Source organism: Leucoraja erinacea, chromosome 5 (genome assembly GCF_028641065.1).
Source record: "Leucoraja erinacea ecotype New England chromosome 5, Leri_hhj_1, whole genome shotgun sequence".
Classification (NCBI taxonomy): domain Eukaryota; kingdom Metazoa; phylum Chordata; class Chondrichthyes; order Rajiformes; family Rajidae; genus Leucoraja; species Leucoraja erinaceus.
In genome coordinates this window covers 38,371,598-38,397,261 of record NC_073381.1, presented here as the reverse complement: position 1 = coordinate 38,397,261, position 25,664 = coordinate 38,371,598, and the positions used below count along the sequence as shown (strand labels likewise).

At 38.2% G+C, this 25,664-nt stretch overlaps 1 protein-coding gene across 1 annotated transcript in view; it reads right to left on the bottom strand.

Moving 5' to 3' along the window:
* The window catches only part of apoba (apolipoprotein Ba), a 51,340-nt gene that overhangs the window by 4,860 nt on the left and 20,816 nt on the right, over window positions 1–25,664 (bottom strand). Inside the window, exons 18-27 of the mRNA XM_055635394.1 lie at window positions 24,725–24,930; window positions 24,477–24,632; window positions 18,958–19,079; window positions 16,778–16,988; window positions 15,418–15,596; window positions 13,851–14,050; window positions 11,631–11,773; window positions 9,669–10,090; window positions 1,376–9,067; window positions 932–1,049 (exon numbers count right to left, since the gene is read on the bottom strand). Coding sequence (XP_055491369.1) covers window positions 932–1,049; window positions 1,376–9,067; window positions 9,669–10,090; window positions 11,631–11,773; window positions 13,851–14,050; window positions 15,418–15,596; window positions 16,778–16,988; window positions 18,958–19,079; window positions 24,477–24,632; window positions 24,725–24,930 — 9,449 coding nt within the window. The remainder of the gene's footprint in view (window positions 1–931; window positions 1,050–1,375; window positions 9,068–9,668; window positions 10,091–11,630; window positions 11,774–13,850; window positions 14,051–15,417; window positions 15,597–16,777; window positions 16,989–18,957; window positions 19,080–24,476; window positions 24,633–24,724; window positions 24,931–25,664) is intronic.

The following is a 25,664-nucleotide window of genomic DNA, read 5'->3' as shown; positions in this document are numbered from 1 at the left end:
AAAATAAACTAAACCAGGTTCAAGAATAGCTTCTTCCTAATAGCCATCAGGCTCTTGAACACAACACAACCCTAACCTCAATTGTGAACTATGGACTGTCTTTGGGTGTACTAATGACTTTGGACTTTTTTTCAATTGCAACCCTAACCTCAATTGTATTGGGTTATTACCTTATTGAAAATAATATGATTTTTTATCAATTAGCTCGGTGTATTGTGTTTAGAAGCCATTTATGCTGCCGTAAGTAGGAACTTCAGCTGTTGGTACATATGACAAAGAAACTCTCCTGACTCTTGCTATCATCTGTCGTGGTTTGTAAAGAACCCATATTTTTAGCCAATCCATGTTTTTTTACATACATATAAAAGCTCTGACAGTTTGTTTTTATGTTCTTGCTAGCCTACTTACTTATTTTATTTTATTTTATCATTCGATAGTATTCCTTTGCTGATCTCTGAAAATCTACATCATGGAGATTCTTTGGCTCCCTTAACCCATGCTGACCATCAAACACCATTAATAATACGGTTACACTAATCCCACGTTTGTACTCCACTCATACCCATTCGGTGATCGACATATCAGGTGTTGTTTACAGAACCTAAATTACTTTTCCAACTCAAAAAACTTTGGGATATGGAAGGAAACTGGAATATGTAGAGGAACTCCTCAAGTAATGAGGGAACTTTCAACCTACACATAGACAGCATCAGGGATTAAAATTGAACTCAGATTGCTGGAGTTGTGAGACAGCAGTATTACTAGCTATAATATTTGAATCATATTAAAATATGTTAATTCACCAGATCCAACAATCAAAGTATAAATCGATTTTGTGCTGAGCCTAGGTCCATTAGAATTAATTAAAAGTCAAATTAAACGTAAACAAATTATTTGTCACCTAAAAGTGTCATGAAAATATACAACATACCTGAAATAATCAGCAACAACAAATTTATCCTCCCAGTTTAGACTTAAGTCAGGATGTGAAAACAAGATTTTTTCACTCAGTCTGTATTCATCAACGGTTTCAATTATTGTTTCAGTGACTATGAAAGAAGAGGAAATTGTCTTTCATAAATATGATAATCTCTTCTGATTAAATGACTTATTTTCTGCAAAATACTGAATTGCCTACATTTTGTTGATAAATTTATATGAATAATTATAAAAATGTTTTAGAAAACAAAAATCCATGTTAACAATTTAAAAATGACAATTGGAGTCTCAGAATATGATTGGTATATTTAACAGGAAAACAAAAAAAACTGAACGGAAAGTGCATTCACAGATGTCATTTATATGGCAAATAGCATTGTCATTTTTAAGGATAAAAGATCAAAAGATAAAAGATATTGCTATCTTTATAGCTTACCCTCCAATTCATATTCCAGAAACCTCAGAGTAGAACTGCATGTGGCTTCCACTTTTGCCGTAACTGCTTGGTCTGCTTCCGATTTCACACTTGCAATCCATGTAGTGTTGTATATTGGTGACATAACATTGATGTTTCCACTTAATGATTTAAATGCTGGGATAGCAATTGCTAAAGGCAGAGATATTTTCAGGGAGGGTATCTCCACTGTTCTGGCTTGGAATACTAGAGCTGGTGGTTCAGAATCTGCAGTTTGCTTTGTACTGGTGCTCTTTTTGAGATGCTGTTTAGCAGTCCCAAAAAATGTTGGTAGGGTAAACGATGAAATCCCGACTATGATTTCTGGTGTTGTCACATCAAGATAAGGGATGTTGTTATATTCTACATACTTAGAATCAATGTTCATATTAGGAAAGCTTACTGTAGGAAAATCCGGCAAAGACACTTCAAACGGAAGAATGTTTGTCCTGAATGGAATAGCAATATTTGTGAAGTTAATTGTGTATGAAGGCACTTGAAGAGTAGTATATGGAACTCTAAATTCAGGGGTAATGAAAACGCTTGGTAATTTTAATGCTGACAAGCGGAATTTGTATGAAGGCACAACAATGTTTACCAATGGTACTTTGAGTGTTGGAAATGTAATATCACTGTTAAATGGGTGTTTATCTGCTGTTGGAAGTAGGTTGCCGAGAATCCGTTCTGGAACATTGTTGATCCATTCGGGAAAATTAAGTAAAATTTCAGGGACAATTAGTTGTAGACCATTGGCTAAGCTCTGGACTGGGAGAGAGATAAGGAAATTATCTTCACTCTTCATGCACACTATTAGTGCAGATGCATGGAGGTATTGTTGCTCCTCTTCACTGGTAGTCAGACTAAATTTCAGTACATCCCATAAATTTTTGTCATAAACCGGAAGCCAGATATTTTTCAGAAAATCTACATGTCCGTGCAGGGAACCGGCCAAGTCAAGACGTATTTCGGTTCTGTTGTTTAATAGTCCTACCGCATCACTGAAGCTAGTTGAAGACAGGTGGCCAATATTATTCCATTTCAATGCTTGGCTCTCTGGTGAGATACTTACAGTGACCTGCTGTTGTACATCTGCCCTTTGCCACCAAGAACTGGGTTGATTCAATTTGGCATCTAAATTTCCTTTTGCACTCCAGGGTGCTAATTCTAGTGTTGCTTTAGATGTTTGACTACCTCTTGTAACTCCATTAATAAGCGTTATTGCATTATTTCCAGAATGCTCCCACACAGCAAAAATCCGTTTTGTGGTGGCCTCTAAAGCAAGGTTTTCTTTCATTTCGATGTTAAGATTATTGCCAGAAGGTGTCTTAGCTGATGAACTTAAATCAAGTTTTGCATTTGAGCGAACATTATTTGAACTGAAATAAACATTGGCTTCATTGTTCAAACTACCAGTAAATTTGTGTTTAAAAGCCACACTTCCCCGGGCCTGAATGTTAGCTGAAGTTTCCAAATTGAAGTAGGATGCAAGGTCTCCCAAGGAGAATGAATGTACAGCATTTCCTTCAAGATCAGTCCCAACTGAAGGCACTAACAATCTGTAGTCAAGAGACACCTTTGATTGCACATTGGGCTTAGATTTTGTATTACCATTCAAATCATGAGTGAAATTAAGAATTAAGTTAGGAAGTTTAATATTTGCTTTGGTATTAACTGAAGCATCCACGTTGTTCCATGATAAACTTAGAGTGCTGTTGTGCTTTCCATAAATGGTCTCATGGTTAACAGAAATAGTTGTTGCTAATTTCAGTCTTCGCCTTCTTGCCAAGCTTGTTGTTCCTTCTGCTTTAAAGTCGGAAGTGAAGATAGACGTAGATGAGACACTATAGCGAGCAATGATGTCTGACTGGTTGAAGAGTTCAGCATGCGCACCAAGTGTCACCAAGCTTGATTTGAGTGAGAAATCATAAGTCAAATTGCCCATAGCTGGAATCTTGATAGAATCTTGTAGAGCTGGCATTTTGATCCTTGGAAAAGACAATGTATAAAAACTGTCCGGAATATTCAATGCAAATTCAAAAGATGGTATAACAAAACTGTAGGAAGGCATGTTGAAACTAATAATTGGTAATCTAAAGGTCGGTGTAGTAATTTCTCTTGTAGCAACAAAACGGAAATTTGGGATTGCTAGTCTGTAAGGTGAGACTTCAGCCTTCACTACTGGTATGGTGTAACCTGGTATTTGAAGAAATTTTGGCAAGTCATTTGAAGCAGGATTCGTTTGTGTTTTATCATCCCGTATTTTTCTTGATAAATTCCAAATGGTGTTTCTGACATGTTTAAAGGTATTTTCAGATACGTTTAGGAGATCTTCAATCCGGTTGTAAACAGGTGTCAAATCAATTTTAAAGTCATGAACATCTTTATTCTTACTGTATTCAGTCCTTATGCTTAAGTCAATCGACTGTCGTGTTGTTCTCAAGAATGATTTGAGTCCTGCATCTTCCCACAGGGAATAATCAGTGACAGAGGGAAGTTTGAATGCCGAGTGAACTATTGAAATATCTGGGATAGAAATGGGTTGACGGAGGAAATCGAGGTTTGCGTTACCATTCAATGCAAAAAGCAAAATGATATTTTCATCATTATTACTTGCAACAATATTATGAATGTATTTGTACTGATTGAATCTTGAAGTTACTTGCCAGCCACAACGTTGCTCATTTGGATTTAATATCAGTTCATAGTTATTCGAGAACTCTACTTTTCCAGTAAGTGTCATAGGTAAGGAAACCTTTACATTAACGTTATTATTTGCCTTTGCAACAAATGCAAATGGTTCTGCAGCAAAAGTAAAGGAATTTCTTACTGTGCCTGTGGTACGACCACTAAGGTCGGTATTTTGAAATCCTATCAATTTTACTTCCAACAATGCTAAATCTACAGTTCCATTCACATTCATGACACTAGTTCCAAGGTGAGTAACTGTTGTATCTGCATTCAAAACCAAATTGGCATTAAATGAAGGAAAGATCTCAGTCTTTAATTCTTGTTTCATCTTTAGGTATTTGGTGTCCGTGTTGCCAGCAAATGAAAGTACAAGAGCAGGTGCGCCAAAGTTGAATTTCAGCTCGTTTTTGTGTAATCCTTCATCAGAGTAGTCTTTGAAAGAGCATTTTCCATTTGTAAATGTTCTGACAGTGCTTGTTACCCCCTTTCCATTTGCAGAAGCTTCAACAGTGTTCCTCAGCAAAATTTGACTTGATGTATGTATACTTGGAACATTTAAATTGTGTCGATAATTTGTCTCCATTCTTGCTGAAAGTTCGCTATCTATTTTAATTTCTATACTATTCTTTGCTTCGGCCGTATAGGGTTCAGAGGTAATTTTGATCAAAGTCTCTGCATTTCCATTCACAACTGTTTTCCTGAAATTAAGTGTTCCTTTGTGATCGATCAGGAGAGCTGTGTGGTCAAGCTTCACATCTTCACTTAGTTTCAACTGATTCTGCTCAAGAGCTGTTAACTTGGCTTTAGCTTCTAGGTCAAAGGATAGAATGTCTAAATCTGATTTTCCTTTTGCGGTGATAAAAGCGAGAAGTTCAGGCTTGCTTTGATCAACTGTGCTGTTGTGAATTCCAACACTGGTGTGCAAGTTGTAAATAGGAGATGAAATATTGAATGTGCCGCTGAGTTTTCCAAATGCCGGAACATACACTTTGTGAGGGACACGAGGCAGTTGGAATTCTGGAATTTTAATATCATTTAGCATGAAGTTGTTTAAATTCACTTTTGGAATTCCTATGGAAGGGATTTGCAACACACTGAAATCAATTTCAGGAATTGTTATACCTGGTAATGACATAATGGGGAAATTGAAATCTGAAAACACAGAGATCTCTCCTGTGGGAATTTCAAAATTCTGTATGTCCTGAATTGTTGTGACAATGAATTCCTTAATCGCTTCCAAGTTGATTGGGAAGGCAGGGATAGTAAATAAATTCAAAATTCTGATTGCTGGTATTTCAAATTTTGTAGGAATCTTGATATTTTTAAGATCATTTAAATTGAAAGTGTAAGATGGTGTTGTTAGATCTGTCAGAGGAACTATAAAAGACGGAATGACAAGCTGTCCACTTTTAACAGTACGAATACTGAGTTCAAATTCAGGCACCAGTATTAGACCTAGGTCCAGCTCTGGAACAATAAAGCCTTCTTCCAAGTGAATGTACATTTGATTCACGACATCTGTGAAATTATTCTCTTCAGCCAAACTGTTAATTTTCTCTTTTGCATTCTCATATGCTGTTGTGAGGTGACGAACAAGCACTTCATAATACTTAACAGCATCCTGCCAGTATTGTTGCAGTTCTTCATAGACATTCATTTTATTGATCATGTCGTGGAGATCCTCAATCATGCCACCATACTTGCGAACCAGATCATTGTGAATCGCCACAGTTATATTTCTGAATACATCTACCATCTCAACAATGAATTCATTGATGTTTCTTTGTGCTATGTAATCTGTTATTGAAGACTGAATTGCTTGTATGTATTTTGTCATAGCCCTAACTTTTTCTTTCAGCTCAAATGCTCTGATTTTATCATTGACAACATCACTTGTTTCTTGGATCCAATTGTTTGTTTTGTCAACGAAGGCATTATAATCAAATTCTTTTAAATCTTTAATAACTTTCTTAAGGAATTGATTAATATTGGCAATCGTTTTCTGAAAGTCATATAATCCTATCTGTTCAGATAGTTCACTGATATACTGAACAGCTCTTTCAATGTATGATTTCACATCAATCTTTTTAAGATAGTTTACAATTCCCTGTATTGTTTCCTTTACCTGATATTGTTTAATGAGTTGCACTGTTTCATCCAACAGGTTTTGAACCAGTGTATCAAGTTTAAATTTAGTAATTATCTTCTGAATCTTGGCATTAATTAAGTTAATACTATAATCTATTTCTAAGACCTGAGCCACATACTGAATATTCTGGTAGGTTCGCCTGATTAAATTATTTACTTCTTGTCCAAATGAAGTTAATTTTTGTTTCAGTTTTTCAATTAGTTCATTGAAGTCAATCGTTGAAATTTGTTGGTTTATTCTCTCAGCAACTTCCAACAAATTGATGTTCTGGAGATGTGCCCGTAATCCACGCAATATAATTCTGAACTCTGAAGCAACTTCTTGAATCCATTGTGGAATTTCTTGTAGAGCAAGCTCCTCAAAATATTTCTGCATTTGAATGACGATTTTCAGGGATTGTTGGGTTATTTCATATTGCTGATCAATTTCTCTCACTGCCTTCACAATCTTATTAATGAAATTTGCAATCGCTTCCTTCAGATCAGACGTGTCGTATTCTTTAAGGTAGTTAAGATAAATCTGCATGTTGGTCACTGTAACATTGGAAAACTCCACCAAAGCAAGCTGAAGTTGTTCTGCTGATTTTCCATACTCTGTTACAAACTTGAGCACTTTGTCTTTCATTTCATTAACCTTCACATCTAAATTCACACCTTTAATGTAATCATTTGTTTGGCGTAAAAGAGTCTTGTATTTCTGGGCAAACTGATTAGATTTCAAGTCCAACAAAAACATGTTAATGGCATCCAATGCGTTTAGAATTACATTTTTTACAGAGTCAAAGTACAGGGGCATGTCTTCCATGAATGGTATGTCCAAAATATGAACATTTCTATTTTTGTCATATTGCAGATTGCCGAAAATTTTTATCTTTGATGGCACAGTTGGTTCAACAGTGTTCTCCTCCGTAGAGGCGTGTTTAAATCCTAAATCAACCTCTGCTTCACTTGCAATTTCTATCCCAATATTGTCTGGATTGTTGTAGGCATTGATAGTTTGCATGTAGCCATTGTTGTTGAACTGACCTTCCAGTTTCCACATGCTTGTTTGCTCACCTGGATTCAAAATAACATTCAAGGTGTTTTTCAGAAGCGTTTGCAACAACTTCTGATCATTCATGCTATGTTCAGAAATACCTTCATAGCTGTGGCGAAGTGCAAAGGCAAATGGTTCTGCCTTCATTTGGAATTTGTTGTTAAGCTTTCCATTGTGCCTGCCCCATTGATCAATATTTCCATTTGCAGTAGTATCTGCTTCTAAAGTGAAGACAAATGGAAGAGCTGCAGTGCGAATCAGATTCTGAAATTGTAGTTGTTTCGATTTGCAAGATACATCACTGTAGAAATATGCAGATAGTCCAACGATTTCCAAGTTTAATTTATGATTAATTTTATTAGATAGCACTTTTCCGGTTGTGTTTGCACTTAATAATGCTTTCCATTCTGCACATTGTAATTCATAAGTATGTTTCACCTGATGGGCCATCTGTTTTCCCACAAATTCACCCTTCAAGTCAATCTTGAATGGTTCAAGCAGAAGCTGTCCAGTATGGGCAAGATCTAGTTGTTGGTAGTTTAATTTCTCATTGTAACTGGCTGAAAGTGTGAAAGGTTGCACGAGCACTTTGAAATTTTGCTGATATGTGTTTTCAGAATCAAGGCGACCATCAGTCTGCATTTCTCCACTGCATACCCAGGAATTGACAGTAACGTGATTTACATGCTTAAGTGTAGCTTCGTGGCATGATGTCTCTGTTGTTGTATGAAGAACCAGGCCTTTTTCTTTAGTAAGTTGAAGATTGATGTTATTGCTTGCTTTGGTTTCCAAAATTACACCTGAAGATTTACAGAGCATGTATATTCCACTGTTATCTGCTCTTCCATTGATATTCAAATTAACTAAATGATTGTCTCCATTCTGGATGTCAAATATCATGTTGGCTTGTGATTGCTGAACATTAGTAGTGAATCCAAGTTTTAAATCAATAGGATCTATATTAAGTTTTGAGGTCAGTTCAGTTGACAGACCATCATTTCCAATGGTCAGAACACCGTGGTTATTTACACCATTGCCATTATAACCCACATGCCATTTATTTTCAACTTCAAGTTGTTCTAATATTTTAACACTTAAGCTGTTGGTTGCATCTATCTCATTATACTTTCCTGTTGAATTCATGAACAAAGTAAGCTGTCCATCAGTGTAGCTGAGTTGATCTGCAATTTCTACGGCAATGTCAAACATTTGACCACGCAGTTTGTTCTCTGCCTTCAGTGCTTTACTATTTTTAATCAATTTTATGTTGCTCATGAAGTCGCCTTCACTTGACTGGCCTGAAGTATCACATTTCAGTTCATATTTCTTGCTCGTTAATCTTACTTTGATGTTGTTTCTTAGGTTTAACCTTGATCCCTCGGTGTTAGAGGAAAACGTGATACCATCACTATTGAATTCATTGTTCATTCTATTGGTAATTTGGAGATTTGCACAATTGTAATTTAAAATTGAACTTCCTTTGCCTTCTTTGTTGGCGTTAATTGTTTCAGACATGGTGTAGTTCCAGGTGGAATAAAATGTAGATACATCTAATGCTCCTTTGGCACGGCCTTGTATTTCAAAATTGGAATCATGCCCAAACCCAAATTGATATGATGAACTCAAAGAGGTCTTTGCTCCTCCAATACTGTATGCCTCCCATTCAAATCCTACATCGTTTTTACCATTTGAACCAATATATTTTGTTGATAACTTTCCTGAAGTCGTGAGCAGGGTATGTTTAAATGATCCAGTGATGAGAGTGGATGCTTCCTCTTCAGTTTGATTTGAGGACAAAGAACCTATGATACATAAACATACATTTATTTTGGATTCAGATCGGAATTAAATTTAGGCAAAGTACATTTAGTAAATTGATAATAATTAAAGATGTAATATAATGGCAATGGAAGTTTGTAAAATTCAATAGCTGTAATTAGTTTTCATGCCAAATGCAGTTTGCATAAAGGAGATACACGAGACTGTAGGTGTTAGAATTTTAAGCAAAAAACAAACTGCTAGAAGAGCTCAAGGTTTCAGGCAGCATCTGTAGGGGGAAATGGACATATGACATTTTGATAGAAATGGTAGATGAAGGGTCCCAATCAGAAATGTTGTCTGTCCATTTTCTTCCATAGATGCTGACTGACCCTCCGAGTTCCTCCAGCAGATTGCTTGTTCCAGTTGATTTGATTATTTAAAAATATCACTATCATTGGGAAAAACTCAGAACAATTATCTTCCCTCATATGCTTAAATAAGAGATAAATGACATTGTGTGATCATATATAATGTGATATACTATGACAAGTTAAAGCTCCCAATCAACAAAACTAGTTTTCAAAAATATGGTTATTATAAAGAAGAATTAATTATTACAAAAATTGTTAGTAATACACTCACCTTTCACTTTAAATGACAAATAATCCAGAAGTGCGTCTGCTTTGATGTCTACATCAGCTGAAAATGGTCTTCCCTCTTTCTTTGCATTACTTTCACATTTTAAGTCGGAGGTCCAATTATAATAATTACTGTTCAACTGGGAGAAGAATTCCAGTTTGTTAATTGAAGGAATCTGGAGCTTGTACGTTTTGGGAATGGTAACAGAAGGAATGGAAGTTACGTCTCCAACAAGTGGAATAAATACTGATGGTATGGTGTAATAATTGGATGGTGAATTGATTCTAAATACTTCCTTTGCCATTGGAGGATATCTTACAGTTCTTGGAAAAAGTTTGATTTCTTCAAACACTTTGCCACCAAATGGAATTGGAACTTGAATGTCAATTTTATTTTTCCCAAATGTGCCTGCGATGGAGCCACGACTGTGGTGGGAAAGATGAGGGAGAGGGGAGAGAAAATAAACAAGATTAAAGAAAGACAATGATTTTTATATAAAGAAAAACTTGTAACAAACTGATTCATTCTGTGCATTTTACAGCAAATGGGAAAGGGATGTGGTCAATAAAAGACAGAAGGATAGGGATTGGTGTGAAATAAATGAAAGAAACAGTTTAAACAAAATACCAATAGCAAAAAATTGCAGCAGGATCTTGATCAGTTGGGCAGGTGGGATGATAAGTGGTTGATTGAATTTAATACAGAGAAATGTGAGGCATTGCCTTTTGGGAAGTCTAACCAGGACAGGACCTACATAGTGAATGGCAGGGCTCTGGGGAGTGTTGTAGAGCAGAGGGATCGAGGAGTGCAGGTACATGTTTCTTTGAAAGTGGCACCACAGGTAGATAAGGTGGTCAAAACGACATTTGGCACACTGCCCCTCATCAATCAGAGATTGAGTATAGACATAGGGAGGTCATGTCACAATTATATAAGATGTTGGCGAGGCCGCATTTACAGTATTGTGTTCAGTTCTGGGCACCTTGTTATAGGAAAGATATCAATCTGGAAAGGGTGCAGACAAGATTTACAAGGATGGGCATGAAATATAGAGTGGTTGAGCAGGTTAGGACTCTATTCCTTGAAGTGCAGGACAATGAGGGGTGATCTTATAGAGGTGTACAAAAACATGAGAGGAATAGATCGAGAAGATCTTGGCTAGAGTTGGGGAATCCGGAACAAGAGGACATAGGTTTAAAGTGAGGGGGGAAGGATTTAATGGGAATCTGAGGGATAACGTTTTCACACAAAGGGTTGTGGGTATATGGAACAAGCTGCCAGAGGAGGTAGTTCGGGCAATGTTTAAGAAACATTTAGACCGGTACATGGATAAGACAGGTTTATAAAGATATGGACCAAATGCAGGCAGATGGAACTAGTCTAGGTTGGTAGGAACATGTTGGTCGGTGTGGGCAAGTTGGGCTGATGGGCCTGTTTCCACAATATATGACTATGAGAGTTCTTAAGCTCTGCTGGGTTTATCCTGATACAGTATCAAAAAAGTAGTTACTCAATGTAATGGACCATGCTGTGTTCTCCATATGGTGTCCAGCAATGCCCTGGGGTGACAGAAGCATTGCCATATATCACTTCATTGTACCTACATTTGACAATTGATGCATGGAAGTTGGAGATCTATTGAAACTTCCAACAGGAACTCTGGAATCCATTCTGCAAGATCCGCCCATATACTTATAGGGAAGTGGTGGGATGTTAGAAAATTGAAGCAGGATTAATTTGATGGCAGGAGGTCATTGTAACTACATATTTTTTCATTTCCCACATGACAATCACTCAGATTGGCCCGCTACTAGGTGGATAAGCTAGAGATTGGAGCATGGAGCCTGAGATCCTTGAGATTGGTGCTCGGAATCAGAATTAAAGGGGGAGCAGAGATGGCATTTTCTGTTGCTCATTTGAAAAAGAAACTCATGGACCCTTGATAAAATAAACAAACTAACTTACTTCTTCAGAAACAAAATTTCTGGAAGAGTGAAATATGAGCTCATTTGCATCAAATCCATGTTCCTCAGAGTTTCAAAATGGTTTTGAATAGTGGGAGCAAATGGAACTTTGCCATTAGCCTGTTCCAACCATTTTTTGCTGGCCTACCAAAGATAAAACAAGTGTGTTTGTAACTGCTGTACATTGATCCTTTTTAACAATTCCTTGCAAATGAAAAATCAATATGTAATGAAATGTATATTCTTCAATAATTCTTTTGTATTTGTTGAATGAAAAACTTTACTCCAACTTTCAGTTCCTACTGTTGAGCACATTTTCATTGTGTAAATTGATCCAACAACAATTTTAACATGCTCGAATGCTCAATAATGCTTCTAATGAACAATTATCAAAACAAGTTACAGAAAGTGCTAGGTTAGAGAGGTCTGTAAATAACGTACCATGGAAAAGTGTATTAACTTAGATAAACTGAAGTGAAGCAAAATCTCCATATTTAACTATCTTATGTTGGCAGCTTTGTTGTCAGAGGCCCTAGAGTTGGATGCACAGTTCAGGTCAGACAGAAATGCAAGACTGCAGTCAGTCAAGTTTTTGGTGACTATGGAATGGGGTATGTGGCAGAGTTCTAGCCAGAAAAGATAGCTTGGTATTGATATATATTTGGAGGAAAATACTTGCATTGTCAGACAACAGACCAGAAGCTATGGCTGTTGGCTAGGTCATGGGAAGATAAATATTGTATAAATTATACATATTAAAAAGGACAACATTTTGCGATGTTGTTTGAGTAACTGTTGCTGGATGAGAAACAAATGTGGGTGGGATAGGAAGGAAGATTGAACCATGGAGAAGTCTAGCGATAATGGTGCAGAGGATGGAAGACATGCCATTGCTGCTGATTCTCTGACTGTGACTCGATACAGAGGAACAGAACGAGCAAGTGTAGACCAACACAGCTGGTAGGGAGAAATGATCATATCAGCAATGACAAAGGTTGTAGGCCATCAAAGAAGGACCAGGATTGATAGCTTGCTTGTGTCATAATTACTTTGTTGGTTATTTATGCCATTGTTTAGTGGCCTAGGAAGGGCCAAACCTAGAAGGTAGGTATTTATGTATGTCACAAGGGACTATATATACTGGAATCGTGAGGGAAAATAAATAAGCTGCTGGAGAGACTCCGTGGGTCATGTGGCATCTGTGGAGGGCAGATGACATTTTGGGTTGGGGCCCTTTAGGCTGATGGAGGAAAGAGATAGCTGAGAGAAAGTGAAAGGTGGATCTACATAAGGAGAAGTTAATTTGCAGTCAAATGGAGGAGGGAAGAATAGCAATAGTAACTAAGGCTGGAGGTAATAAGTATAGAATGCAATAGGGTGCAAATGGTGGAATCTAATAAGGAAGGAAGGTGTAGAGTTAAATGTAGAGTCAGTGGGAGGGATGACGGGTAGAAGGGAACATGGACTGGGGAGGAGGGAATTGTAAGAAAAATGGGGGATTCCAAGTACGAAGCAGTGGGTGATGAGTGGATGGAGCAGATTGACGAGGTGAAACTAGGAAAGGAACAAGGTAGCAGGCTGGAGGGATGGAAAGAAAGATGTGCAAGGATATAGGAGTTAGGATGAAGCAGGATAGTTGAAAAAAAAAAGAGGAAGAAGATTACCTGAAAACTGAGAATTTAATGTTCATACTATGGGGTTGTAGACTAACCAAGCAGAATAAAAGGAGCAAGGCAATGACAAACACACAGACTCTGCCCACCAGCATCAGTTGGAACCTCCAGTTGCTAGCCATCTTAATTTCCCCTTGCTATCCAACTGATCCATTCTTAGCCTCCTCCACTGCCAGAGTGAGGTCACATGCAAACTAGAGGAGCAGTGCCTCACAGTCTACAACTAACTAGTATGAACATTGAATTCTTCAATTTCAGGTAACCCTCCACCCCCCCCCCCCCCCCCCCCCCCCACCCCACAACCCAGTTCCTATCCCTCCTCCATTCATCTCTCACCCCTCACTACTCTGGGTCTCATATTTTTCTTCCCCCTCTCTCCCCCCCCCCCCCCCCCCCCCATTCCATTGCACCCACTATCCCTGTCAACCTCCCTTTCCTTATTAGATTCCACCAAATTTCATTCCATTGTGGACCATGAAAGTCAGAAACGATTACATTGAACACTCTACGCTGAGGACTCAAGGATACATTTTTACCCATTATCTTACCTGCAATGAATTGAAAACAACATGCCTGATCGTCATATCAGTTTGGGCAACCTTTTGATCCAGGAAGTTATCGAGGTGCATGTTTAATGTATTTTGGTATTCTGATGTGTCAAATAATCCCATGTTTGCAATCTTCTCATTAAGTGTTTTAAGATCAGATGTTGCTTCTGAGTTCCACGCTACTTGGACCTTCTTAGAATCTAAAAATGATGCAGATTGCAATGAATTGCACATATTTTAATTTTTAAAAAAAAGCATTTTATTCATGAATCTGATTATAAAGTTGCTTCAATTGTAATTTTATTTCTCTCATTTTCATTGCAGATCAGTTGTTCTCAATATTACAGCCTGGAAATTAATCATGAGGATTGATTTTTATTTAAAATTTAAGTGGCACCTTATCTCCCCCCCTCCCCACCCCCCTGCATTTGAGGTGGCACACGACACAAACCGTTTTGAATCTGCGACTCCGGTCTGCACCACACAAGCTTAAGGTTCCAGGATGATAAATCAGTCAGCTCCCATATTGATACAGCCAGGCAGAGAAGAAGGGCCATGTGAGGGCTTGAGCTCTTGATTGATCTAGAAAGAGAGGTCCTAATCTTTCTACACCTATTCCAACTTTATTAGCTTCTCTTGGGTCTATGTAAAGATTGATAGTTCAATTATTGAATGCCTGCACTATACGGTTAATGGATGAAATGAATAGGTTGTCTCCTTAAAGTTTGAATCTGTGCCCAAAAGATGTGAAGAATTGAAAGGTTATATACATGTAAGCAATCCCTCATTTGTTTTAAATCAGCAAGGCTGCTTTGTATCTGTTGGCTCATTTGAGGACTGATTCAGGAAAGTTTTAAGCTTTAATGGACGATAATGTGACTACCCGTTTCCTGTTCTCTGCTTTCCAGCTGCTGACCATTTCTTTTTTAATTATAAACTAAATAATGTTGTTGGAAAATATTCTCTTTATTACTCCAAAAAGAAATCTTAGAATCCACAGAATAAAATGATTTGAAGTAGAAAATAATAGTTGTATACATATAGTAATACTAGTAATAGCTTTACTTCTCTTCCATTGTAAATTGCCTGGTCTCGAATTGGTTCCATGGTGTTACAGAATGCCTCGTTCGACATGAGGCCTATTAATGGTCTCCAGAGATGCTGCCTGGCCCGCTGAACTACTCCAGCACATTGTGTCTTTTTTGTGAACTGGCATATGCAGTTCCTTGTGTCTATATTAATTGGATCATAGATCTTTGTAACATTTTTACACTGAAAATATGCTGATTTGTTTACTTCTGGACCTCCTGATCTCTTTTCTATGCAAACCTGAAAAACATATTATTTAAGGAGGTGCATTCCACTGTTCCAGTGAAAGCAATAAAATGAACAATGTGCATTGAAAAAGCCCACATTAAGTGCAATCAATGACTGCTATTGTTTTGAGGGAACATGTACTGAGAAAAACTGGCCTGTTCCAGCTTCCAGTTTTCAATTCCTCAATTGCATTATAAGAAAATATAGAAATGAAAATCAAAATTTAAAATAGTCCTTATTAGTCACATACCATATTTGAAATTGGTTTTGTATGATGCTTTGAACTGAGGTATAGAGGCTTCCATTTTGAGTTCAGTCAATAATCCGTCAGGTAAACGTCGAATTTGCGTTCCAATATTTGTATTAACATCCAGGTGAGGAATGGAGAAAAAGCCCCGCAGCATGAGTTCTCTCTGCTCATCATTATAGCTTTAAATGAAGAACAATAATTGTCAGACTTGATAGTTTTTATTCCTACTATTTTTACATTGGTAATTATACAGTTTATGTAATTAAATGTATGCATTCTGCATCCAATGATATACGAGCTGGCAGTGTTGTGGAAATGGCACATTTCAAGAACTTAAAATGCCACAAGGGCAAAAAAACAGACACTAGGAACCTAGCATTCAATTTCACAGGCGTCGTTAACTTTACACAGTGCATTTCTCCAAGCGCATTTTACCTGTGCTTTCGATAAGTGAAATCTCCTAATCTGAGGAAAGACATTCTTGCCATAGAGGGGGTACAGAAAAGGTTCACCAGACTGATTCCTGGGATGGCAGGACTTTCATATGAAGAAAGACTGGATAGACTCGGCTTGTACTCGCTAGAATTTAGAAGATTGAGGGGGGATCTTATAGAAACTTACAAAATTCTTAAGGGGTTGGACAGGCTAGATGCAGGAAGATTGTTCCCGATGTTGGGGAAGTCCAGAACAAGGGGTCACAGTTTAAGGATAAGGGGGATGTCTTTTAGGGCCGAGATGAGAAAAACAGGTGAATCTCTGGAATTCTCTGCCACAGAAGGTAGTTGAGGCCAGTTCATTGGCTATATTTAAGAGGGAGTTAGATGTGGCCCTTGTGGCTAAGGGGATATGGAGAGAAGGCAGGTACGGGATACTGAGTTGGATGATCAGCCATGATCATATTGAATGGCAGTGCAGGCTTGAAGGGCCAAATGGCCTACTGCATCTATTTTGTATGTTTCTATGTAATTACTAATTACGTATTCTTTTGAGAATTTGGCTGGGATTGCTCAAAATCCTTTCACTTCACATCTGCAACTGGCAAGATGGTGCTTTTGGTCATTTGGACTGCACTGAAATAACTTAAACAAAGGCTTTTTGTCTGAAGCATTAATCCTTCTACTTTTCAGATGTTGAAAAGCCTGCAATGTATTTCAAGTATTTGCAAAGGTAAAATTCCAACCAAATTCCATAATAAATCATTTGGAAGGGAAAACATCACTTTATGTATTTTGAAAATAGTGTTTTTCTTCTTTGACATTAGATGCACTTTTTGTTTGTGAAGAATTGATGTGCTTTTTACTATTAGCTAGCCTTGCTTGTAATATACAATTGTAGGTCCAATACAATATTTTATACACACCTTGCTTGGCCCTGGATGGTCACTTCACGTACATTTTTGTTTGTGGCATCAAATCTAAGAATGTATGAGGTCTTGCCCTGTGTAGATCTGTCTTCACCTCCTAGCTTCACGCCAACTTCTACATCAAATTTGGGAATCTGAACATCTGCTGTCAGACTGTGCTTGTTGATATTGTACTTCATTTCAACTGCAACCTCAACATTGTCACTGCCTATTAAAACAGAAAACGTTATAGTTATCACAAAGCAAACTAACTATGGTTAACAACGCTCTAAACAACTAAAACTATAAATGAAAATCGCTCATAGCAAATTACAACTTGTAGAGCCCATTTATCTGGAGTTTAGGTGTAGGCGTTTTCCTTTTTTACTGTCTTTGCTTTTTAATGTGCAAGGCAAGGTGTGTTCTTGCACTATGAGTGAGTAAAATTCTATGCCAACATTTTGACTGGAGCAGATTATTTTAATGGAAATAATTTTATGACTGATAAGATGACATAAGTAAAACATATGGTGGAAGTAATTTTATATTTGCAAGTCCCTCACAACATTAAGATAGCCAAAAGCTTTCTTAATCTTCAAAGGGTCCATAACTAACATGTGCAACTTCAACCCTTGAATCACACAAGTTGTCTCTCAGCAGTTCTCAATGAGGAGATGGTATCTTCAAAGTGCAGTTGGCCAAGAATACTGCAGTAAATTCACACCGAGTCATGTGCCATCACAATAAAAGATGGGCAACCTCCCCATTGGACTCTGTCCAGCAGCAATGCCTGCACTGATTTGAGTGTTGACACTGAACACAGAATTATAGGAGGATTTGTTTTAATATGATTCGGAGGTGACTGCCAAAGAAGTGGAAGAACAGCACTCACTAATGAAGAGTGCTACTGCTGACAGCCACACCATAATTTCTTGAAGCTGCTTTCATCCACATGACCCACTTGATTTGCAAGCTGTTTTGGGGGAAAAGGACTTGGGGTTGCAACTGCAGAGAAAATATTGTCTCACATCCACCTCTTTACTGGTGCTGCAATTTTCATTTACTTATTATGACACTATTCATCCAAGCAGGTCTATGTCTTCTAAAAGTGTCCCTTCCTGTTCAGCCCATCAGTCCCCATTCCTGCACCTTATTTTCACGTGATCCTTCAATCTACTCCCCCTCACATACCCAGCAACTCTTTGATTCTTTTGTCTCATTTCTACAGGCAGAGATAATTTACAGACACCAGACAATCACTGTATCTTTGAGGAAAGTGGAGCACTTGGGGGAAATCCAGATGTGGAGAACTCACACAAACAGCACCCAAAGTTAAGCTTGAGGCCATGCCACTTGAGCCACAAGGCAGCGGTATAAACACCTATGCCATCTTAGTTTCCCAGTGTATAGAACACAGAGTGGACAGGAGGGTAATTTCCAATCTGAGAATTAATTCCTAGACCTAGCTCTTCAATATCACAGGTCAATATTATAGGTCAATGCAAATACATAGCCATGGCTAAGCTCAACTTCTTCAGAATCAGGTCTTTCTCCCGTCAGCTTTGAGATTAAACATAAGGTCATAAGTGATAGGAGCAGAATGAGGTCATTCAGCCCATCAAGTCTACTCTGCCATTCAATCATGACTGATATATCTCTCCCTCCAAACCCATTTCTCATAGCTTCTCCCCATCACCCCTGACACCTATACTAATCAAGAATTTATCTATCACTGCCTAAAAAAAAATATCAATTGACAGCCTCCACAGCCTTCTGTGGCAAAGAATTCCACAGATTCACCACCCTCTGCCTAAATAATTTGCTTCCCATCTCCTTCCTAAAGGAACCTCCTTTAATTCTGAGACTTTGACCTATGGTCCTAGACTCTCCCACTAGTGGAAACATCGTCTCCACATCCACTCTATCCAAGCCTTTCACTATTCGGTAAGTTTCAATGAGGTCCCCCCTCAACCTTCTAAACTCCAGTGAGTACATGCCTAGTGCCGTCAAATGCTCATCATATGTTAACCCACTCATTCCTGGGATCATCCTTGTAAACTCCCTTGGACCCTCTCCAGAGCCAGCACATCTTTCGTTAGATATGGGGCCCAAAATTGCTCACAATTACTGACTAATGGATTAGCCTGTTGGGGGACTGCTGTTCAATACATTATGCAAAACCATTTAAGTCAACATACCATCGGCCACAACAGCAAACCTAAGAGAGTGTTCCAAATCCTCTTCAATTTTCGGGGACTTATATGTTAATGATGCAGAGTAGTCTGTAACTGTGCCAGTAGGTTCGATTTGAAGTACAAGACTGAAAAATGAATAAGACATGAACAAATTAATATCACTGGCCCAGGATATTCCTGTAATAATTAGTCAAAGATTTGACATAAAAATACTTTGATAGGGAGAGTAAGTTCTTGATTACAATTAAACTTTGTTCTCATATTTTAGAGTTGATCCAGAATTGAATCAGTACATGGAATTTATTATGTTACTGATATATTCAGAAGTTATACATAAACAAAATATTATGCTAAAAATGTGTAATTATAATTAAACATGTTGGATTAATATCAGCAGGCAAGGTACATTCAGCACAAGATTAATGAGCTAGAATGTGTTGGCTTTGGACTGTGCCTTGTGATTAGAGCAAAGTTTAATTGCAAAGCAAAGTTTTCAAGAACCCTGCTGTAGAAAGGATGCCATTATGCTGGAAAGAGTGCAGAGATGTTGTCAAAACGCGAGTGCCTGAGCTATGGGGAATGTTTGGGCAGGCTAGAACTTTATTCCTTGGAGTGCAAGAAGATGAGGGATTTGTCTCCAGCATTTTGTATCTATCTTTGGTATAAACCAGCATCTGTAGTTCCTTCCCACACGGTAATCTCATGAAGGTGTGTAAAATCTTATGGGGAACAGATAGGGTGAGTGCACAGAGTATTTTACCAGGGTAAGGGAATCAACAATCAGAGGACGTAAATTTACGGTGAGAGGGGCAAGATAGGAACCAGGGGGGTAAATTCTGTACTTAGAGGGCTGTGGGTATGGAATCAGCTTTCAAAGGAGGTAGTTGAGGCAGGTTATACAAGAGCATCTAAAATATACTTATATAGGTACATGCATAAGAAAGGATCAGAGTGATATGGGCCAAATATGGGAAAATGCAACAAGCTTAGTTGGGCCAAAGATAGACACAAAAAGCTGGAGTAACTCAGCCGTTCAGGCAGCATCTCTGGAGAGAAGGACTGGGTGACAATTTGGGTTGAGACCCTTCTTCAAACTGGTTAGGGATAAGGGAAACAAGAGATATAGATGGTGATGTGGAGATATAAAGAACAATGAATGAAAGATATGCAAAAAAGTAACGATGATAAAGGAAGTGCCATTGTTAGCTGTTTGTAGGGTGAAAATGAGAAGCTAGTGTGACTTGAGTGGGGGAGGGATAGAGGGAGAGATGCCGGGGCTACCTGAAGTGAGATAAATCAATATTCATACCACTGGGCTGTAAGCTGCCCAAGCAAAATATGAGATGCTGTTCCTCCAATTTGCATTTAGCTTCACTCTGACAATGGAGGAGACCTCGGACAGAAAGGTCTCTGTATGAATGGGAAGGAGAATTAACGTGTTCGGCAAATGGGAGATCAGGTTAGTTTATGTGTGCTGAGCAAAGGTGTTCCGCAAAACAATCGGCCAGTCTGCGTTTGGTCTCGCTGATGTATAAGAGTCCACATCTTGAACAACGGATACAGTAGATGTGGTTAGAGAAGGTGCAAGTGAACCTCTGCCTAACCTGAAAGGACTGTCAAGGTCCCTGGACAGAGTTGAGGGAGGAGGTATAGCGACAGGTGTTGCATCTTCTGCAGTTGCAGGGAAGGTACCTGGGGAGGTGGTGGTTTGGGTGGGAAGGGAAGAATTAACCAGGGAGTTGCGGAGGGAATGGCCTCCATGGAAAACGGAGAGGGGTAGAGATGGGAAAATGTGGCTAGTGCTGGGATGCCGTTGGAGGTGGCTGAAATTTCAGAAGATTATGTGTCATATGCGACGGCTGTTTGGACCATTTGGTCAGCATGGATGGGTTGAATTGAAGGGCCTGTTTGCATGCTGTACGACTCATGACTCAGATATGTTTTCTACCATTTACAGTAATGTGTATATTTAATTGAGTATTGTTTGAATGGCTGCTGATGTAATGCCAGCATTGCCAAAGTAACTCTCCCTTGAGGGGCTGTGAATGGGGTCTAAAGGGCAGCAAAACATGCAGAGGGGAGTGAAGCTGATGATGCCAGAACCTACTGTAAACCATGAACCATCTGCACTCATGCCTATCCTGCATGTTGGAATAAATACCTAAATATCCGAGCACCAGGACTCAACAGTCAGTTGTTGAACTGAAGGACTGGATACTCCCGGTATCTGGCCTTTCAACTATATGCCAGCGGCAATTGCAGCAATTGGGTGGGGTCATCTGCTTTCATTTTGAAGGTAAATTTAGATTTTTTTTATTTTTATTTTTTTCTTTATTTCAATGCTTATTTATGCATACTTTAGCAGCAATCCCATGTTTTAAAAATATTTGTTTTTCAATTTTTATTTTCGTTTTTCATTTTTTTCATTACACTTTTGGAAAGATTAGCAATCTTTTTACATGCGAGTTTAGTTTAGTTTATTTTGTTTATAGATACAGTGCGGAAACAGGCCCTCAGCCTACCGTGTCCACCCCGACCAATTATCACCCCGCACGCTAGCACCATCCTACACATTAGGGACAATTTTTACAATTTTCACCGAAGCCAATTAACCTACAAACCTGTACATCTTTGGGGTGTAGAAGGAAACTGGAGCACCCGGGGAAATCCCACATGGTCACGGGGAGAACGTACAAACTCCATAGAGAAAGCACCCATTGCCAGGATCAAACCCAGGTCTCTGGCAATGTAAGGTAGCAACCCTCCCGCTGTGCCACTGTCCCACAGTTGTCAAAAGGCCATCAGACTAGATCATGGGCAAAGCCTTTGTTCCAGCTGCCTGATCACGTCACTACTCTTCATGGAACATCGATTATAGCAATGCTAGCAATACTTCAGCAGCCATTTAACCAATAGATATCATGTGCAAAAATATGTTGTAAATGATAGAAAATATAATTCTTGATAACAAATTAACATTGTTTTTAATCGCAAGGTATGGGCCAAAATCAGCCCAATTGAGCCCATTAATTCCATATCTCTCTCAGACAACATCTTGCCTGGGCAGCTTAATTCCAACATTTCTTTTTTGCAATTTCTAGCACTCATTGTATTTTCTTTTCCATTTTCATTTGTGTGTATCAATAACATTTACGATAATAAAATGCAAACTATTTCTTTTCAAATGTTTCAACATTGTTCCGCAATAATCAATCAGGAAGCTATGTTGCTCCAAAAATGTTTAATTCTCAGGTCATTCCCAAGTTTCACTAGTTTATGTGAGTAAGAAGATATCCAGATTTTATTTCTAACTTTCAAGATTTTGGCCCATTATTCCAGATTCTTTCATCAGAGAAAATAGGTTATCTAACCCGTTTAATTTCTACATCATTTTAAACACCTTGCTTGAATTATTCTTTAATCCTTTCATCTTCCAGCCATAAGATAATGTAAACTAATCTTTCTTACTATTTAAAATGTTTTAAGTCCTAATATGATTTAGGTGAATATTGATTGTACACCTCTGAAGTTAATACAGTTTTCCGAGACATATAATAAAACTGAATGTCATATTTTAATTGGAATGTAATGCAAGTTCACACAATTGAAATATGATTTTCCCTTATTTATATTCCAATTTTCTTGAAATAATCTTCCTTATTCAAGACTTTGATAAAAAGTAATTTTAGTGCCTGTTTGCCAACTATTACATGGAAATGTAGGAAATTCTTTGGTTAGCCATGAATTATTTAATGTAGAATGGTTCCTGAATCTTCCACAACTGAATTTAAGGAGCATTATTGTGAGTTATATAGAATGAAAGCCAAGTGGATGGAATCAGTCAGGGCTACATTAAGAGGATGGAATCAGACAGGGCTTTGAGGAATGTAAAGAAAGGAGGAAAGAAATCAAGCGGGCAATTAGAGGGCCAAGAGGAGTTTGGTGAGTCAGATTAAATAAAATCTTAATGGGCCTGTCCCACTTAGGCGGTTTTTTTGGCAACTACAGGCGACTAGTTTGTCACCACATTCTCGCCAGTGGTCGCTGGGAGCAGGCTCCTCAGTCGCGCAAAAAGTCGTAGTGTCTTTCAGGTTCCGCTAAATTTTCAACATGTTGAAAATTTTTTGGCGACAGTGGCTTTGACGCCAATGAGTGTAGCTTGACTTCTCCTGATGTAGGTGCTGTCGTAGGTTGTCACCAGGATGACGTAGGTCGTCACCAGTTTTTCGGTGACCTGCTACGACTACGACAGTCGCCGCAGTTGCCTAGAAAAATCGGCAAGTAGGACAGGCCCATTAAGCTTTTTACATTGAAAAGAAGAGGGTAACCAGAGAGAATGTTGCACCATTCAAGGATAAAGTGGGGAATTTGTGCTAGGTGTTTGGGGATATTGGTGAGATACTAAATTAATAATTTGTATCTGTTATCACCAAGGAGAAGGATATGAAAGACAGTGAGATCAGTGTGTAGAATATGAATATGTGTGGGCAGTTTTGAGATTAAGGAGGAAATGTTAGGGTTTTTGAAGAGCATTAAGATGTATAAATCATCGGGACCAAATGGGATCTATCCAAGGTTATTGAGAGAAGCAACAGAAGAGATTACAGGAACCTTGACAAAGATCTTTGCAACTTCTCCAGTCATAGACGAGGTCCCGGAGGACTTCAGATAGCTAAAGTTGTTCCTTTATTTAAGAAGGGAAGTAGAGAGAATCCAGGAAATTATAGGCCAATGACCTCACGTCAGTGGTATGGAAGCCTATGGAGAAGATTCTTTGGGATAGGATTTATTCTAAATTGGAAGAGAATGGGTTAATTGTGGACAGTAAGCATAGCTATGTACATGGCAGGTCGAATCATACTAACTTGATCACATTTTTTGAGGAGGTGATAAAGGTGATCGATAAAGGTGATCAATGAGGTGAAGGATGTTGTCTACTTGGATCTTAGTGAGGTATTTGTCGAAGTCCCCCATGGTAGGCTGATCCAGAAGATTAAGACGCATGGGATTAACAGTGGCTTGATCGTTTAGATTTGGAACTGGCTTACTGATAGAAGACAGAGGGTTGTTGTGGAAGGTCAATATTGAGGCTGGTTGTCTGTGAACAGTGGAGTTCCACAGAGACCTCTGCTGTTTGTAAATTCAGTACAGTGAGCACCAAGTATCGTGATCAAAGCCGGTTTGATGGAGCCGTGAGGTAGCAGTACTACCTGCCACCCTATTGTATGGCATTTCTAGAGGATTACTGGGTGCACTGAAGTTATCTTAAAGTAGCTATGTATATAAATCACCAAATTGATTGGAAAACCTCCCATCATAGACAATGGTTGGAAATCAGTCAATCTAGTAGACAACAGCTACGGTTTCAAGTTTGCTTCATAAATTGGTGCTAATATTTATAAGAAAACTTCATATGGTCTTAGCAGAGCCTATGCTCCATTTGCTCTGCAATCATTAAATATTGTCAATAGTTGATATTTAAGTTGATTTTAGAATAATTGATTCATTGACATAATACTGACCTTGTTTTTCCAAGATATGGTGCATCAGAGTATACATGGCTTCCACAAAGATTAATCCCTGTAAACAATGGTCTGCATGTTTTACTTTCTTCTTTGCTCTCCATGATAGATGAGATTGCTTCAGTTTTTGCACTGTGGATCAGAGACTGTCTGGTGCTGCAAAGGACCAGAATGTACACATTAAAATACATCATCACTATTGAGTTTCCATGAATTTTACAAACCTGAAAAAATAATTTTGCACCAACCTGAAACTTAAGAGTTTGACTGGCTCCTTGGGTGCTGGGATGTTGAATTTTATCTGATTAGAACTCATGCTGATCTCAGCTTCAAAACCAGATTTAAAATATATGTTGCCATTTAACCGGATTGCATTTCTGGAAAAATCTGGTACATTGACACCTAACTGGATCACAATCTCAGTTGCAACTTCAGGCTTAATCAAACCTTTGATCTGCAATGGAAAAATATTGATTTTTAATAATAAATTCACAAATCAGTATCCTACCATTCGCATAAGAACTCTCACTTAATGTGTATGTATCGGATTACATAAAATCTCAGATAGAGATTGCCCATTAATTAATTTTAACTGAATAAAATATTTTATTATTTTATATTTGTGATCACTTGTTCCATGTAGTCGGTGTAATGAAACGGATACCAAGATGAGCTCTAGATCCAAAGTCCGTTCCATTACAAATTGCCTTTATATACTGTATCTCCTTATAATTCCTCCACCCCACCCCTGTTGGCCAATCTTCATTTACAGTTATGTTACACATTGACTTGAACATTCAATAGCAATTTTAACTGGGCTCCCTTCATCTTTCATCCAAACATGCCGCAAGCCAAAAATCTGTCACCCATCTTTTAATACAGGTTACGTTTTACTCTTGAACTTGCTGAACTGTTTAGGTTCCCAGTTAAACAATGCTTTGATTTTAAAATGTTCACACTCTTAGCTGCTCTATGGTTTTGCATGTTCCTGTGGTCACAGTGTGCAGATTAATAGCAGAATTTTGGGAGATTGAAGGAAATATTAGAATAGGATAGTGGAGGTAATGGGGTTGATTACAAAACAGGAGTACATTCAATGAGCTAAAATGGTGTCCTTATATACCAAGAGGAGATGTAAAATATAGGAAATCGTAACCTCCTGTCCCATAACTCTGCAAAATCCATACC